General features: G+C 36.0%; 2 protein-coding genes across 2 annotated transcripts; both read right to left on the bottom strand.

Moving 5' to 3' along the window:
• Positions 1–4,547: 4,547 nt before the first annotated feature.
• On the bottom strand, positions 4,548–5,855 carry LOC104120368 (aspartic proteinase CDR1-like). Its single transcript, XM_009632120.4, has one exon. It carries the CDS (start codon positions 5,853–5,855, stop codon positions 4,548–4,550), a length of 1,308 nt encoding a protein of 435 aa, XP_009630415.2.
• Positions 5,856–6,727: 872 nt separating this feature from the next.
• Positions 6,728–17,236, bottom strand: LOC104120367 (AUGMIN subunit 7). Its single transcript, XM_009632119.4, has 9 exons — positions 16,957–17,236; positions 16,793–16,878; positions 16,048–16,109; positions 9,698–9,789; positions 9,441–9,566; positions 7,925–8,015; positions 7,692–7,799; positions 7,389–7,487; positions 6,728–7,054 (listed from the first exon to the last, which is right to left on the bottom strand). Exons 1-9 carry the CDS (start codon positions 17,088–17,090, stop codon positions 6,857–6,859), a joined length of 996 nt encoding a protein of 331 aa, XP_009630414.1. The 5' UTR covers positions 17,091–17,236; the 3' UTR covers positions 6,728–6,856.
• Positions 17,237–18,807: the final 1,571 nt, after the last annotated feature.

Below are 18,807 nucleotides of genomic sequence, written 5' to 3'. Positions count from 1 at the left end.
ACCAATTCCCATGTATGGTTGTTCAATATGGATTCTATTTCACTATTGACTGCCTCTTTCCAAAATAATGATTCCGAAAAAGTCATAGCTTCTTTAAATGTTTGAGGCTCATTCTCCAATAAGAAAGTCACAAAATCTGGTCCAAATGAAGTAGACGTTCTTTGACATTTACTACGTCTTGGATTCTCCTGATTACATGTACTTTCTTTTGTTTCTTCCCGAGGTCGTTTAGATCCTTCACCAAACGACTCACATTCCTTTTTATACGGATATATATTTTCAAAAAACTTAGCATTATCTGATTCTATAACCGTATTATTATGAATGTCGGGATTTTCTGATTTATGAACCAGAAATCGATATGCTTTACTATTTGTCGCATATCCTATGAAAACACAATCAACGGTTTTCGGTCCTATCTTTACCCTTTTGGGTTTAGGAACTTGCACTTTTGCCAAACACCCCCACACTTTAAAGTAATTCAAGTTGGGCTTCCTTCCTTTCCATTTTTCATATGGAATGGATTGTGTTTTGCTATGGGGCACTCGATTTAATATTTGATTAGCCGTAAGAATGGCTTCCCCCACAAGTTCTGTGGCAAACCAGAACTTATCAACAACGCATTCATCATTTCCTTTAATGTGCGATTCTTTCTTTCCGCAATCCCATTAGATTGGGGCGTGTAAGGGGCTGTTGTTTGATGAATAATTTCATATTCTAAACATATTTCTTCAAAAGGAGATTCATATTCACCACCCCTATCACTTCTTATCATTTTTACTTTCTTGTTAAGTTGCGTTTCAACTTCATTTTTGTATTGCCTGAATGCGTCTATTGCTTCATCTTTACTATTCAGTAAGTAAACATAGCAATATCGAGTACCATCGTCAATAAAAGTTATGAAATACTTCTTTCCACCGCGAGATGGTATTGACTTCATGTCACAAATATCTGTGTGAATTAAGTCTAAAGGATTTGAATTCCTTTCAACTGACTTATAAGGATGTTTAACATACTTAGATTCCACACATATTTGACATTTTGATTTTTCGCATTCAAACTTGGGCAGTACTTCCAAGTTAATCATTTTTCGAAAGGTTTTATAATTGACATGACCCAAACGTACATGCCATAAATCATTTGACTCAAGTAAGTAAGAAGAAGCTGAAATATTATTATTATTTTCCACAACCATTACATTTAGATTGAAAAGGCCCTCGGTGAGGTAACTTTTTCCTACAAATATTTTATTCTTACTAATTACAACCTTGTTTGACACAAAAATGCACTTAAAACCGTGCTTAACAAGAAGTCCAGTAGAGACTAAATTCTTTCTCATTTCGGGAACATGAAGGACATTGTTCAAAGTCATGACCTTGCCAGAAGTCATTTTCAGAAATATCTTTCCATATCCTTCAACTTTTGCTGTTGAAGCATTTCCCATATAAACTGTCTCTCCGGGTTCAGCAAGAGCATAGGTAGCAAAAGCCTCTCTAACTGCACAAACATGGCGAGTGGCTCCTGAATCAAACCACCACAGTTTAGGATTTCCCACCAAGTTACATTCAGAAAGCATGGCACACAAGTTATCAACATCATCATGGTTTACTACCATGTTTGCTTGACCTCTTTTCTTGTCTTTCTTCGGAGCACGACACTCCGTAGACTTGTGTCCAATTTTTCCACAGTTGTAGCAGTTTCCACTGAACCGCTTCTTGCTTGGGTTGTATTTCGGACCAGAAGCCTTCTTCCTCTTTTTGTTAGCTTCAACAATATTTGCTCCCATTATTGTTGAATTTCCACGGCCTCTCCTTTCAGCAGCTTTATTGTCCTCTTCGATTCTCAACCGAACAATGAGATCTTCAAGGGACATTTCCTTTCGTTTGTGTTTCAAATAATTTTTGAAGTCCTTCCACAATTGAGGCAACTTCTCAATCATTGCTGCTACTTGGAATGCTTCGTTGATGACAAGACCTTCAGCAAGTAGATCATGAATAATCGCTTGCAATTCCTGGACTTGGGTAATAACAGACTTGCTATCTACCATTTTGTAGTCCAAAAATTTTGCGGCAACGAATTTCTTCATCCCGGCATCTTCAGTTTTATATTTCTTTTCAAGCGCATTCCACAATTCTTTTGACGTCTCCACGCTACTGTATACATTATACAGATTATCATCCAGTCCGCTAAGAATATAATTCTTGCATAAAAAATCAGAATGCTTCCACGCTTCAATCACGAGAAAACGTTCATTATATGGAGTTTTATCTGGCAGATCAGGAACATCTTCTTTGATGAACTTCTGTAGATATAACGTAGTTAAGTAGAAGAACATCTTCTGCTGCCAGCGCTTGAAATCAATCCCGAAAAATTTTCCGGGTTTTTCTGCCGGTGCCAACGCCGGTGTTCGGCTTGTCGATGCGTTGGCAGTTACCATCGGCACAGCTTGGTTTTCGCTTTCAGTCATCATTTTTTCTGTAAAAGAATGACACAAATAAACGTTTAATACACGTTTTCAAACTGGAGTAAAAATCACATAGATTTTAATATCCAACAAAACGCCACGAAGGCTTAACTCTCCAAAACGGGAGTACACAAACCACAAAGGTTTTAGTTTGCAGAATAATAAGAATAACACAAATACAGAAATAAATATTAAATTCCTTAAGATTGTTATTCCCGTCAATATTGCTGTATTTATAAATAATAATTCTGCAAAATATAAGTTAACGTAATGAAACAATAATAAATTCGAGCCCACTGAATTCACAGTGTTTCCTTAAGAAATTTAATCCCCTCCTAGTACCCAAGGTAATGGATTATTTCCTCCCAGGATAAAACGAATAACACACTGGTGTAGCGGTACTTCAAACCCCAGTGTTTCAGCGAACACAAAGTTCGGTAGCAAATCACACTTACAGTTGCTTTGTTTGAAGTTAAAAACAATGCAGAACGAATGAGTATAAACTCAGAAAATCGTATGGAAATGCTGAGAGGAAGGAGTGCAAATGTATAGCCAATTTGTTGAGCGAATTGTGTGTTGTGTGTTGAGTGTCTTTCTTCAACATCTGCTGCACATATATATAGCAGCAAAATATTGGGAAGAGCATTAGGCGGCTGCCAAATGGTCAATACACGGATTGGAAAATATCCGTTACAAATGCGGATAATCTTACGTTAATATTTACTATTAACAAATAAATTTGGTCCAAAAAATTAATCAAGCCGAAGCCGAGCGACGACGACGGCGCGAGGCTTGCTTTCTTCTTAACTCTTTAAGAGCTACAAGAAGAGCAATTATATATATACCCACCAAAAATGTCTTCTTCTTCCAATATGGGACAATGTCTCATTGTCAAGAGGAGGAAACTTAAAATTTTACTCAAAATTTCATTTTCCCTCCATTTCCCATTCACCCTCATTTTAAGAATATTTCATCTTAAAAACAAAAACCTCAACATAATATACGTAATTTCTTCACCTCCTCTTCTTCTACGAGGTTAAAGAGAATAGGTTTTTTTTTTTTTACGATTGATTCTATATTCTGGAAATAATTTGTTTCACCTTATATTGCATTGCGTCACAAATTCTTGGCTTGAATAGAAGAATATATACTAACAGGCATGCATGTTTGTTAAATGCAATTCTCAGATTAGCCTTTTTCAATGTACTTCTTATTTACTTCATAGTATATTATAGTAGTTCCTAAACCCATTAAATCCAGATGGAGTTGATTCCTGAAACTGATCAATTAAATTCAGATGGCTTCAATTTTGTTCCGGTAATTGATCAATCGGATCCAAATGGCTTTAGTTTGATTGTTGTAACTGATCAAGCGAATCCATAAACAAAGATATTTAAACTGTTTCGATTAGCCCGTAAAATTTAAGTGTGTAAAAACATTTTGAGACAAAATTGGGTGGAAAAATATGTATTTCTGAATTTTAACTGGTATAATTTATAATACGAAGAAAGACGTATAGGCAATGTTTGTGAATTATTGATTGTGGTTGAGTCCAACATCGATAAAGTTTTCTTTCGTTGTTTAGAGAGCCAACACTAATATCTTCTAATTCAAGTTGACTCCTTTGTATTTCATTTACTGCATGATTTTTAAAATTCAATATTTTTGTCCGCAGAGTAATAAATGGGGAGTCTTTATAACTGGAAAAAAAACCCCATCTATGGTACTTATTAAGTCGTATAAAGCATTACTTCAAATTACATAAATCTGTGAATAAATGCGTTTCGTTGCTTGCTTTTTGCTTCAAGCCCTCTGAGTATAGTCAGTTTTTTTCTTGCGCTTTTCACTTTTAAAATCATTGAGCTACTAAATTTATGCCAAAAAAAAAAAGACAAGAAATCAATTTAAGGAAACAAAAAAGAATTGCAATAGCTTGAGTATGTCAATAATCATAATCTAGCATGTTGGGACCAAAACATTTTTCTACTATTGAAGTTCAATTGTTTGCACTTTCAAAATTCTTAAAGATAATAAGTTAATACAAAAACCATAAGATTTTGCATCAATTGCTTTCTATAAACTCTCAATTATGCAACGGTTTAGTGCAATCAGCAGCTTTGAAAGATATACTTCTCCTCTTTAAGTCATAACCAACCAAGAAATTCATTTGTGCAATATTCCCATAAATTGAAACACCATATGATGCAGCAAAAGCAAAGCACATAGAGCTTTCACTTGTCTCAACAAATGTATTTAATGGACCCAACTTCACATCTGCACCTTTAAAATGCATAGTTATGATTGGAATTTTTTCAACTGACAAAGATTTGTAGCACAAACTCAGTGTTCTTGTTGGATCTGTTACTGTTGGCAGTTTAATTTTCTCCTTCATCATTGCTTCTAATTTAACGTATATTTCGGGCGAAAACAATGTTAACACAGTCCCTGAGTCCAAAATAATATTTCCCTCTCCAAAAGAAAAGGACACTTTTCGAAAATCCAATCTTTTTTTACCCACACTTACACCTTCTAGTGTGAGAAAATAGAAGGTTGCTGGAGATTTTTTAGCTAAAGGTGTTGTCACAACTTTATTACCCAAAACAATAGCATTAGTACCAAAATGTATTCTGCTTTTGGAAACATGATTGTGTTGAGACAACGGAGCTAAACAATACGAGAATTTACCTCCAATTGAGGATCCCATTTGGGAAATTAGTGAAAAATTCCCACCTCCTAATCCTACAATGCCTGACTCTTTGTCACCACTGAACGTACCTGCATTATTGTGTCCACACCCAATAACGGTGTTTTTTAAGGAGACTTGTGTATTTTTTGACGAACCAAATCGTATAGTCTCAGTTGCTAAATCACCAACACTATAAGATTGATCTCCATACATGACTTGATAATCACAAGTCCTTTTTTTTCTGTTGCAAGAAGTTGAAAATGGTGCATGACACATTTTGGAATCACAAGGTAAGGATTTATAGGTCGAGGATTTTTTAGGGTTGAAGAGACGAGGTTGTTGCTTGAAACAATTTTTACAAGGCAAACACTGTGTCCAAGTAAGATCACTACCAGTATCAGCAACTCCTAAGGTATGTACAGGGGGTGTACCTAAGGAGAATTTCATGAGATACTCTCCATTGTTAGAAGCAACAATGATCGAGGATCTTGAACCAAAATCTTTAGAACGATTGAAAGAGCGATGAAATGAATTGCTCATATGCTTTGTGTAACTTAAGGAAGGATCATAAAAGGGGGAATTTGGTGAATCTCTATGAATGAGATCAAGGCTAAAACCATTGTTCATAGCTTTTGTGAATGAAAATATTGAAGCTAGAATAGCAGAGATGATAAAAAATGAATAATGTGTTACACAATTTGCCATGGTTTTAGTCATTTCAGGCATTTGCTTTGTTAGCAATTGACTGTGTGATGTGATTTATATTGGTGGAACATATATTCAAAATGAAGAGATTAAAGTTTTTCTTTAAATTAGATTAAGGAGATTATATTTATCCGGAAATATAATGATGTAATCTGAAATTCTATTTCGATTTCTACTATTTAATATTTTTCTTGTCTGATATGCCAAGCTTTGTTTGACGTCTGATGATGCCAATTCCTGGGTAGAATCAGCTATTTTTCAAACTCATACTAATTTCTAACTAATCTATTGTATATAACAAAAATTCAACTATTTTTGGAATTGTCCAGTTCTTTTTAATTTGACTTCAATGTCAGTTTGGTATAGTTAACTTTTGGTACTGTACTTCAATTTTATTTTTTTATTTTTAAGTATATAGAATAATAACAAAATTTAGCAGAACACCAAAAAAAAACTTAAATTACCCGTCTAAATCAATAGAACCGGATATCACCAAGAAAAGAGTCATCTCATCAATCTATATCGCCATACTGAATATACCAACTCCAGCCAAGTTTAGATAATGCCAGGTTTCTGATCTTTTCCCTTTTTTTTTTTTTTTATTTTGGTTGTGTTGTACAAACCAAAGCAATGTGATTTTTTCTTACTATTTTGCTTTGGTTGCAAGAGAGGATACAAAAACAGAATACAGTTCCCTTGCTAATTGATCAGTTTAGATACAAAAATCATAGACCTTTGGTACTTATGCACAAATTGAAAACTCCTTGATTAGTTTTGATACAAAAATCATAGACCTTTGGTACTTATGCACAAATTGAAAACTCCTTGATTAGTTTTGATACAAAAATCAATTTTGGTACTTACGCACAATCTAATTGAAAACTCCTCTTTAATGCAAATGACCAATGATCTAACAACCAGTGTAGGGTGATTTTACACGAACAACAAAACAGTGTATTCTCAATTTTGCTCCAACTTTAGTCTCTAGGTCACATGAAAAATTACAAAGATGTATCCTCACCTTGCTCACGCGCAATAGAAGCTGAAAGAATTGCAAGATCGCGATTCAAGAGTGTAAGAGCAGTTTCACATTCGGAGATTATTCTCGTCACTGAAGATGGCTCGCCAGCCACTGTTTCCGATGAACCAACAGCTACAGCTGCATGTGAATCCCGAAGATTCTTCAAGTTCCCTAGGAACTGTCAAAGATGTCAAGACAAAGCAATGTCTCAATGTATATCCTCTTGAAAATGGCATTAGCAAATCATAAGGCAATAAACAAGACTGAACCACCACACTCAATAATGCCAAACAATCTCTTCCTAATAGAAGGATGGACAACTAAAAGAGAACCAATGTCATCTATACTCTTATCTGAATTCGAGGCGTTATCAGCAAAGCATGTAACATATGTAGAACCTCTTTTGTCACCTTCGAACTGGCTCAAACCTTTCAAAATTTAATAAAATAGGCTTTTTGTCCATAAAACACTAAATACCTATCCTGAACAAACATATATTTCATATAAAGTACCTTCCAGAGCATTTTATATGCTTCCAATAGTCTATTGGCAGCTGGCCCAAAACCATGCAGTTGTGGTACTTCCATCATGTGGGTCCACGGACGAATTTCCTACAGTTATAACATCTCCAATAGGTCATGAAGAGAATATACAACACAAAAAGTTAGAAGGGACATATAAAGACAGTGAGCCAAAGGGTAGGGAAGGGAGGATTTGGTTTGGGGTTCCATCACAAAATACCAGCCTCCCTATAGAATGCAATCAATGAAGATAACCACAGGAGTCATAATAGATGAATATGGAGAAAATATAACCTTTGTGTAGATTGTGTTGAAGGTTCTTGCGGTGTCTAAAAAAGATTCCAAATGTCCCCGTAGTTTCGCTTCAACCTCTACATATTCCTCATCTGGGTTGTACGGATGCTATAAGAGAAGAATTAACCATTACGTCCAGTTGAACACAAAATATAACCAATTAGAAGCTAATATAGATACTAGCTGAAACTAAATACAAGGGAAAGAAAGCAGTGAGTGCTAAGAGGATAAACCTTTGATGCTAAATCATCAACCATTTCCTGAAGACTCAGAAGCCTATTTGATTGATCTGAAAGTTGCTTCTCCAAATCAGATATGTCTGGCCTGCAAGTGAACTTCTATTAAATCAATAGAAAGTTACCATATCTAGGAAATATAGCAAATCATATACCATGTTTCTTCAAGCAAGCAGGATATGTAACCTTGTTTTCAAAAAGGATGATATCTCATCACTAACTGCTGGCTAACAAGTCAAAAGTGGACATGACCATTACAGTTAATATTGAAGAATAGAACCCAGAATAATATTTATATAAACATAAGCAGTTTCAAACAAAAGGAAAGATTACAAATCAATCCTTGTTTTCAGTATTCTTTCTGTTTCTTTATTCTTTTTCTTTCAAGTTCTCTAATACTTTCCAGTCGTTCTTCCTTTTACCAATTGACCATTTGCTCCACCCAGGAATTGATTATACAGATCCTTAAATAGCACCTTAATCAGCCAAGTGCACCAACCTATTGAACCAATCTGCCCCACCAATTCAACAGCCCACCCCCACAACCTCCTTTTTTTCTTCTTCTTCAACTTTTTCAGCTTGCCTCTAGTCTTCACTGTCTAGCCTCTACAGAACTCCAGGAATAACCAAGATCCCATGTAGGAATGAAGGAGCCTGCGGTAAGAGATAGAAGTCCATATGGACCTCGGAATTGATATCCCACAACTAATTTTGGCTAGGGTGGTTCAGGCTTCATCCATATAGACCTCTGAATCAATATCGCACTGCTACTTTCGGCTAGGATAGTTTTGCAATAGAAGAAGATTAGTGTTCCACACAGGAATTGCAAGTATGCTAAGTCTTCCTGAAGGATCCAAACAACTGAGGCCTGGAATGATAACTTTCACCAGCTAATCAGCAGCAGGCCCACAACTTAAAACTCGTGCCCTTGAGTAAATTCTGAAGGCTTTTACTAAACCTTTTTCCAAGTTCCAAATCAATTTTGCTATTATACTGTATCCAACCATAGATACAGTGAATGGATCTTTTTGATAAGGAAAAAGAAATGGATTGCATCTACACCAGAGGCCATAGTTTACCTTTTTTTCCGATTAGCTGGTAAAACTTTCCAGAATTGGAATTAAAAAAAAAGATTACACTAGAAACCTTAGAAACCAAGCAGCAAACAAACACTCTTTCACTTGGTTTACACTGTCGTGTGCCCTTTGAGGAATCTTTTGTTGGTCAAGACCTTTTTGAACTTTCAGGGACAGTTGGTCATGGAACTTGAAGCCAAGACCTCAAGTATGGCCCCCACTAAATTGCAGGTGCAGAAGCAGCAGCAATTCAAATGGTTCTCACTTTAGGTTCTTCAGTTGAATACAATTTTTCATATGGGTAACTTTTCCTCTTTTTCCCCTTTTCCGAAGCCCAATATGATGACTTTATCAGTTCCCTTTGGAAGAACATAACATATTCAGTAAGTAAACAAATTGATCGTACAATTTGAATGAGAAAAAGAAGTCTTCCTTACAAAGGATAGATAGACTGGATCTGAACATCGGCAGGAAACAGTTTGCATTCTTCTGAGAAAATTTGACCCTGCTTTTCAGCTATGGCGTCGATCAATTGAATATCCTTTGCTACCTGCTCATCAACACTATGAGGAGAAAAAAGCAATAAAGGTATTTCAAATATAAATTAATAACCAAAACTTGAGATGAAATGTGTGCTCAATGCATCTTTAGGATAAAATCTCCACAAACATTAAGGTGCAGTCAAACAGTTAACCTCCATTCAGGGTTATCGGCATAAATGCTTGCCTCCACAAGATCCACAATAAGGCGTAGCATTTCCATACGATCTTCGTAACTACCCCGTCCCTGCCACAGAATCAGCATAGCATTTTTTATCTTAGAAATCATCAAAAAACCTCAAAACTATTGGAAGCATTAGAACATTCCAAGCCTAACAGTACAAAGATGCTACAGAATACATTTTCTGGAGCATCAAAAGAAGTAATCCTTATGTTTTAAACATTGGAATATCCCATCAACCAAACCCCATAAAAACCTACAAGCCCACTTGCAAAGTTGACTTTTCACCTCCCAACGCATGTCCTTATACTGAATAGATAACATCAAGAAGTATATGCTTTTCCTGGGGCAGATAATGCTCATATCCTCTCCACTTGGGGTGGCCTACCAACCACTGGTGACACCATAAAGATTTCCATTCCCTCACCAACTAACTAACTGAAGCAAAGTTAAAAGGCAAGAATACGATGTAAGACCTAAAAGGGAATTTTAAATGATAGCTATCATGACAAGTTCTTCCATCATGCTTCATATAGAAGCATATTTATATTTTTCAAGCATGAATCCAGATCGGCGTATTTATTTCCATTCCTCTTACTAATATTGCTACTTATATTAGAGGCATGTGTCATGGATCTTTGTGTGATTCTGTAGTGGATTTTTCATCAAGTGGATATTTCTTCAACTGGCTCCATGTTTGCATATGTTGAAGCTCAAAGGGAGAAAATTTGTTATGTGCCAAAACCAATTAAGACAAAAGAAAGAAGCCTTTTAAGCTCCAAGGTCGCACTCTGACCTATAGCTATACACCATCGGAGAAGCTTTCAGTTCACTTGAGGGTGAGGTGTTGGTCATTACTCAACCCAGGGAAACCCAAGTCTTTCCACAGAGATCACTATCTTCTAAAATATCACGAATATGCTATGTCGACAAAAATGAGATTGAAAGTTTACTGAAACGCAATGTAGATATCCTGATGACAAATGGCTAAAAAGGAATACCTCTAAACTTTAATAAGAATAGGAAGTTTAACAAAGTATAAGCACAACTTGCTGAAGGAGCCAGCAACAACAAGTGCAAACAACAAGATCTCTCTCTCTTTTTTTTCCATTACGAAACTAGTCGTTGTTTGCACTGTTAAGGACATTTGTTATTTTTTCATATCGACTAAGAGATTGTCCTTTTCCACAGGTTTGTGCAAATTAAGATAAACATTTTGGTGATCGCCTAGTCTTCAACTTCTCTAATTCAATTTACCAACACATGTTGTAACTTAACACAAACTTAACACCACTGAGACATGTATATCAACCTTCTAATTGTAGAAGGATCATAATATTAATAGTTCAAACATTGACACAAGTCTAAGTGTCCACCAAGAAATTCACAAGTTCCGCACTTTCTTTATCTCTCTCAAGTGCTGAAAGAAATATGACGCATAACAATTACAAATAACATCTATCATGCCAGTAGATGCCTAAAGGTTCTATTATGTGACAACCCGAATTGTCGTTTTAAGAATTTACGCCCCGTTCAGTGACTTAAGGTCTCGAGTAGCTTCGCAATATGTATTATAACCCGCGGGTGTGGTCGAGTTTGATTTACTGAAGATTCAGAATTAAATTAAAAGAACAATCCTTATTTAGAAGCTTAAATGGAAAGAGTTGACCGGAGAGTTGACTTTTGAGCAAACGACTCCGGAATGGAATTTTGATGTTGTCAATAGCTCCGTATGGTGATTATGGACTTAGGAGCGCGTCCGAAAAATTATTTGGAGGTCTGTAGTGGAATTAGGCTTGAAATGGCGAAAGATGAATTTTTGGGAAGTTTGACTGGGGGGTTGACTTTTTTATATCGGGGACGGAATCCGATTCTGGAAATTGGAATAGGTCCGTTATGTCATTTATGAATTGTGTGCAAAATTTGAAGTCTTTCCGAATTGATTTGACATGTTTCGGCACAAGATATAGAATTTGAAAGTTCAAAGTTCATGAATTTTTGATTTGAAGTGCGATTCATCGTTTTGATATTGTTCGATGCGATTTAAGGCCTCGAGCAAGTTCGTAATGTGTTATGGGACTGGTTGGTATGATTGGTTGAGGCCCCGGGGGCCTCGGGTGTGTTTCCGGGTGGTTTCGAATCATTTGGAGCTGTTTTGGAACTGCTGATTCTGGTGTCTGGTTTCCTTCTTCGCGAACGCGAAGGAAGTCCCGCGTTCGCGAAGAAGAAATTTTGGGGGTGCTGGATTTGACCTTCGCGAACGCGAAGCAGTGGACGCAAACGCGAGGCAAGGTCTGGTCAAGCTCACGCGAATGCGACGCAGTGGTCGCGAACGCGAAGAAGGAAGGGGAGCCGGGACCCTGAGCCATTAACCCTTCGCGAACGCGAAGCTTGGACTTCGAAGAAGGAGGGCAGTTGGCTACCGCGAACACGAGAGCTTGAACGCGAACGCGATGCTGTGCATGGTCAGGCCGTCGCGAACGCGACACTGGTCACGCGAACGCGAAGAAGGAAAGCCTGGGCAGTGAGTTTAAGTTCTGAAAATGGGACTTCTATTTTTGACGGATTGGAGCTCGGGATGAGGCGATTTTTGGGAGATTTTCAGAGGAAACAACGGGGTAAGTGTTCTTAACTCAATATTGGTTAAATTACCCGAATCCATGGTTATTTTTAACATTTAATCGGTGAATTAAGTTGGAAAAAAATTATGAAAACCCTCTTGGTTCAATTTAAGATTTGGAGGTCTAGTGTTATCAGAATTGGAGAAAATTTGTATGGTTGAACTCGTATCGGAATGGGCGTTTATATTTTGTAACTTTTGTCTGGTTCCGAGACGTGGGCCTCACGGGCGATTTTTGGGTTAAATTTCGTATTTTTGTAGAAAATTTGTATTTTCATATGGAATTTATTCCTACAATTTGTATTGATTGAATCTAATTAATTATGACTAGATTCGAGCCGATCAGAGTCGGAAAATCGAGGAAAGGGCATACTACTTGACTGATTGAGCGCAGTTTGAGGTAAGTGTCTTGCTTAACCTCGAGTGGGGGAAATACCCCTTAAGCATTGAGTATTATGTGCAAATTGTGTAAATTGAAAACCATGTACGCGAGGTGACGAGTACGTACTTGGTTTATATGTGCAAATTCCGTTGATTAAAATCCTTAGACGCCCTTATATATTAAGTTGGAAATTATTGGCACTTATTAAATCCTCTATTTGTCATGCCTAGATCCCTGTTTGTTGAAATTGTTTTTATATGATGATTTGGTGTGATTGCCACCTTGAATTTATGTGAAATATTATTTTGTTGAGTTGTTCACTCCCGGATATTTTTGTTAAGATTTTTGTGCACATTATGGTCGAGCCATGGGCTCCTTGTTGTGGAAAATGATGTATTGTTGGTTTCCGTAGCAAGTTGAAATATTTGAGCACTTGATGAGCCATTTATGATATGTGAGCACTTGATGTGCAGTTGTTGAAGTTATATTTACTTGGGGACTACGTAACGGTATTCCGGGAGATCCCCCTGCCTTGCATATTTACTTTGGGACTACGGAACGGTATTTCGGGAGATCCCCTGCCCTGCATATTTACCTTGGGACTACGGAACGGTATTCCGGGAGATCCCCCTGCCTTGTATACTTACTTTGGGACTACGGAACGGTATTCCGGGAGATCCCCTTGTCTTGCATATTTACTTTGGGACTACGGAACGGTATTCCGGGAGATCCCCCTGTTCTTGCATATTTACTTTGGGACTATGAGGCGGTACCTCGGGAGATCCCCTGTCTTGCATATTTACTTTTGGGACTACGAGGCGGTACCTCGGGAGTGCCCTTTGTTGATATTTTTCTATGGATGCACTTGCCTTTGGTTATTTTTTTTTTTCCGTGATATGTAAATTCTTGTGTTCTTCCGTGATGTATTATTTGATTTTATTGTGTGTTTGTATTCCTTGTTGTAATGTGTTGGCTTTGGCTCTTGTACGAGACTCTGAGGATTTGTGTTTCTAGTTTTTACTAATTTTTAAGGTTAAGTTGTTTTGAATAAAAGGAATTGTTGTACACCTTAATTCTTATAAGTTTCACATCCAAATCAGCAACTATCAGGTGTTTCGTTTTTATTGAAATGTTATTTTCTCCGCCCAAATGATTTCTAAAATAAATTCATTCTTTTGTTGATTTCCTACTTGATTTAAAAATTTTAAACTTACCTTATTGGGAATAAATTGATCATGTGGATCTTACATATATTGATATTATTGGCACGTGAGTAGTCCGTGCAGTTGTGATAGAAATATGGGCACGAGGTGCCGTGGAAATATAAAGGTGGGTTGAGACCCGTATTTGATGATTATGAAATGAGGTGTCACAGGGTGACTTTTAAATTGAAGAATTATATTTTTAAAGATATTTATTTGAAAGAGTTTTATATTCGAAAGATACTTATTTGAAGAAATATATATTTGAAGGGTATTTTATTTGAAGGGTTCTTATGTGAAAGACTTGTTTAATTGGTTGTACTTGTGTTCTTTCTTATTTGCCGGAGTAATAATTGTGGTGTTCTTGCTGCCTTACTGTTTATATCACTGCTATTTGTTCTCGATTATTTTAGTATGACACAGGTTATTTGACTAGTGAGTGTCTCGACTGTACCTCGTCACTACTCCACTATGGTTAGTCTTGATACTTATTGGGCACCACTGTGGTGTGCTCATTCTACACTTCTGCACATTTTTGTGCAGATCCAAGTATTGTTCGTTAGTAGCTGTGTGGGTCGTTGTTCTGGAGACTTAAGGTAAACCTGCTGCTGCGTTCGCAGGTTTCGGAGTCACCTTCAAATTTTTATTTTGCACTGTTTATTGTTATTTCTGGACAGTTATATTTAGAAGCTTTCTAGCAAACACTCTGTAGAGCTTATGACTTGTACTACCGGGTTTTGGGAATCGTAAAGTTTAAGATATTTCTATTTCAAATTGTTAGATGTTACTTAAATAATGTTGTTTCAATTAATGTTAGGCTTACCTAGTCCCTAAGACTAGGTGTCATCACGACGCCTGTGGTGGGATTTTGGGTCGTGACATATTATGACATTAAAGTGGACAAAAGCTTATAAGTGTGGGTGTCATAAGAGCCAAAGGAAATACAATAACCCCTGCACTTCCTGAGGTAACTGCAAACTATAGCTTAAAATGATTCAGAATTAATAGTAATTCTATTTCTATCAAGTCTCCATGAACTAATTAAGGACAGATGAACCCTAGCTTTGAACCTTTGAGAGCATATAAAGTGCCATATCTAAATATTGACCTGAGATCACAGAATTTACCACCCAAATTTAAGTTATCATCAACATATAGAAAGGTTGATCCCTACACTACTAGATAATAATGTGCTATCGTGATTGAGAAATTCAGATCTTTCTTTCTTTGTTTCTTTGTTTTATACTGGTGGTGCCCATGCCGGCTTGCATGCCCTCAACTATTCCATGAGTACCTGCTACCTCCAGCTACCTCCACCAATCTGAGTGCCAAGTAACTCCGCCCACCAAGACTGAGCTAGATGGGGAGAAGTCCAAATTTTCATTTTATAAGGAGGATCCAAATAAATTTTAAGTTTTCATTGTGTTCGTCCATGTATAGGCTGTTAAATGAGATTTATTGGCCCAGTCAAAAGGGGATTCCGGGTATCAGAAACATCCTAACCAGACATGATGAGCAATCCGAAGGATATTGCCATCACAAGTTGTCTCCCACATCTAATGAGAAAACTGCAAGTTTCTTTTACATATTTTACCATTAATTTTGTTGAATATTCTTTTTTCTATAAAAAATATAAAGTCCTTTTACAACCCTAAAAATTAACAGCAAAAACTGAGATGAAGAGTCAAAGGGGCAGAACTTAGCCTTAAGCAAGTAAATAAAGTAAAACACTTTCAACAAAAGGATCGATGTCATATTTTATCTCTTTGTTTGAGTCGATCCAATTAGTTTAGCCTTTAATCATAAATTATGTGAATTTCATGTCAATACTTCACAGTCCACAAGCCTAAAAGATTCAAATTGCAAATTCTTCCAACATCCTAGTATAGGCCTACGATCAGTAGGGATCAGTGGCAAACTTGTCAACCTGACTGAAAACCAAATGTAAAACTGCAAAAGGTTGAAATGAGCAAATCTTAACGAGAAAAATGACTAAATATGATTCAGCATTTCATTTACAAGATGCCAAGAATCCAAATACATCTACCAATGGCACATTACATACAATGAAGTATACTATGCATCTAAAAGGAAGAAAAGAAAGAGGCAATAGAACGCACTTGGATGGCTTCTGGATCAACAGTAGTAGTAATGCCTAGAAACTTTGCAATCTCTGCTAAATCTGCCAAAACGACAAATGTACCTGATCAAAGGAGACATAAGAAGCAACATGTTCCTCCAACTACGCAGGACCTACCCTAAAATGAACATTTTCAAGAACTTTTTGATTATTCCAATTGAAATATTCGATTAGGACTTTCGCAGGGGAAAAAAAAGAAACCTCTTTACTACAACAACAACGACACCTCAAGCCCAAACAAATTGGGTCGGCTATATGAATCCTCACTACTGCGTAACTCCATTAAACTCATCTCATGCCAATATTATGCGAACATAAATAAAAGTGGTATTAGAATTTGTGTATATTTTAGGATCTACAGTAAAAGTGCTAACATTTAAAACATATTATCAACTAAAATGTGCCACCTATACAGATCTTTTCTTCCATCGTGCCGTATCTTTTGCTAAGTCTGCATGGATTCCCAGAAATTCTTAAAAGAAAGTGCCATACTAAGATCAAAACTTCAATAAGAACAATCAAGCAAGATACACCGCATTGCCAAATAAATGCACCAAAACTGGAATTCTGATCTTAGTCTTTCTACTTTAGGCCCTATGATCCAATTAGAAAACAAATAGGACTCCAGTTGCTATAAGCTTCGTTTTCTTAAATGGATCCAAGTACACTAACTTCCAACATCAAATTAAAAGGGTTTAACAAGGGTATTAGAGAAAATGTAATACACTGAATGCGAGAAGTCTCTTCATCGCGATCCACGGCATCCCCTTGTAGATTTTGTTGAGAAAATGGTGACTTGTCCCCTAATAACCTGTAAATGACGATTAAAGAGAATAAAGGTCGCGCATTTATACGTAATATTTGTATTTAACGGAGAAAAAAAATATACTTGAAGAAGAGCCATTCAAGGAGGGCGTAGCGTTCCATGCCGGCAAAGAGAAGGGACTGAGAAGGGGCATTGGCTCTTGGGTAATTCAATGTTCCCAATTTCTTCTGTATTTCTTCCATTTGCTTCGCTGCCATTCCTCCCAATTTCGATCGTGCTGCAAAATTGGGCTTTGGGATTTACTGCAGAAATTCAAAGACGAGACAGAGAGTTTGAACTTGGTGAGGTTTTACTGAGTTTGAAGAAGAGATGAGGAAATGAACTTTGTAAGTTGAAAAGAAAGTCATCTGGAGTTAAAATTGAAAAAGCGAACAATCATATGAAGGCGGAAGTTAATTATTATTGAGACTTTGGATTTTTTTAAAATAGGGTAAATGGAAAATAAGAGAAAAAAGCAATATAAAAAGAAAACGAATTAAAGAGAAAAAAGAAAAAGAATAGAAGAATTAAATATGTTATTCGACCTTTTTCTCATGTGGCATTTGTTGTTATAATTATGAGATATATAAATTATATAGAGATTCTTAATATAGAATGGAAAGTGATATTCTAAGATATTTTGTTATTTTGCAATATAATAAAAGAGAAAAAGTATTTGTTGAGTTAAATATTTATCTGATATGCATTGTGTAGTTACTTGTCTCATAACGTGGGGATTTATACAAGTCATGTGCAGTAAGATATTTAAATTAATTTAAAAAATAAAATACATTATTTTTCTTCCCCTAATTATATTGGTCTTGCATGTCATTATCAATTTATACAAAATAAAAAAATAATTATTAGCAACACAGTAAAAAATGAAAAAATAAAACTTTATATTAAAAATAAAATAGAATAAAAGTCTAATTGCTTATTTCATATAATGTAGAAAACAAATATTAAAAATATTGATACATTTTATACAAAATAGTAAAAGAACATATATTTTGGAGGAGGTATCTTACTGATAAAAGAAATAATAAATATGACACCAGTTATTCAGGTAACTTAACAAGAAAGAATTATTCAAACAACAATCTAAGCAAAAAAAAGGTTGTAGCGGCTGCGGGTTTCCCCTCTTACCAAAAAAAAACAATCTAAGCAAAATGTGTTAGCAACACTTTATATTCAATAACTAAATATTTTATAGGAGAATCTAACATATTTCTAAAAAGGAGCTTAAAGACATCAATAACCTAACTTGTCCTAAGCGAGTAAGCCTCGCTCTTATACCAATTTTTCGAGGATAAGAAATTAAACTTTTTTAAATATAACTGAAAAATAATACTCCATTTATTTAAATAAAATTAAAAATTAGTATTAACTATAGTTATAGATTATAGATAAAATACTAAATTTAAGAATTAAAAGAAAATAAGTAAATAATACTTAATATGAGCACCTAAGTTTTGACTATGCTTGAATGTTTTTCACTTATCTCACTAATACCTCACTTCTCACTCCATCTTTCCCGCTCCCATTTTTCCCACGCATATCCCCACTCCACTTTCCCACTCACTCTCCACTTATTCCACACTCATGTCCCCTGCTCCAATTTCCCACTTTACTTTCCCACTCCTTGTCCCCCACTCCATGCCCCCACTCTCCCCTCATAAAATTCTCTCCCACATCCCACTTCGGGAAAAAAATCGGACAGCACACACATCTCTATAAGAGACATTTCACAAATCAAGAAAGGGGAACGAAAATTGAAAGAAAAGGAAAGTATTTTTTCAGGGTGAAATATATTCTGGACAAGCAACATGAATAGGGAGCATAATTTTTGTGTAGTTGTAAATTTTACAAGTTATTTACATAAATAATATGATGGCTAATTCTTTTTGCTTTATTTTATTAAGTTCCAGTGACGAA

The sequence above is a fragment of the Nicotiana tomentosiformis genome, chromosome 1 (assembly GCF_000390325.3).
Source record: "Nicotiana tomentosiformis chromosome 1, ASM39032v3, whole genome shotgun sequence".
Classification (NCBI taxonomy): domain Eukaryota; kingdom Viridiplantae; phylum Streptophyta; class Magnoliopsida; order Solanales; family Solanaceae; genus Nicotiana; species Nicotiana tomentosiformis.
The sequence above is the reverse complement of the archived record's forward strand: the minus strand, read 5'-3'. Positions and strand labels throughout refer to the sequence as shown.

Excerpts from the sequence above, each read along its gene's own strand:
- LOC104120368 (XM_009632120.4), bottom strand. The coding sequence starts at position 5,855 with ATGGCAAATTGTGTAACACATTATTCATTTTTTATCATCTCTGCTATT.
- LOC104120367 (XM_009632119.4), bottom strand. The coding sequence starts at position 17,090 with ATGGCAGCGAAGCAAATGGAAGAAATACAGAAGAAATTGGGAACATTG. Across the intron at positions 16,879-16,956 it reads CTTGAATGGCTCTTCTTCAA|GTTATTAGGGGACAAGTCAC; the intron begins GTATATTTTTTT and ends CGTCATTTACAG. Across the intron at positions 7,055-7,388 it reads CATATAAAATGCTCTGGAAG|TTCCTAGGGAACTTGAAGAA; the intron begins GTACTTTATATG and ends CATCTTTGACAG.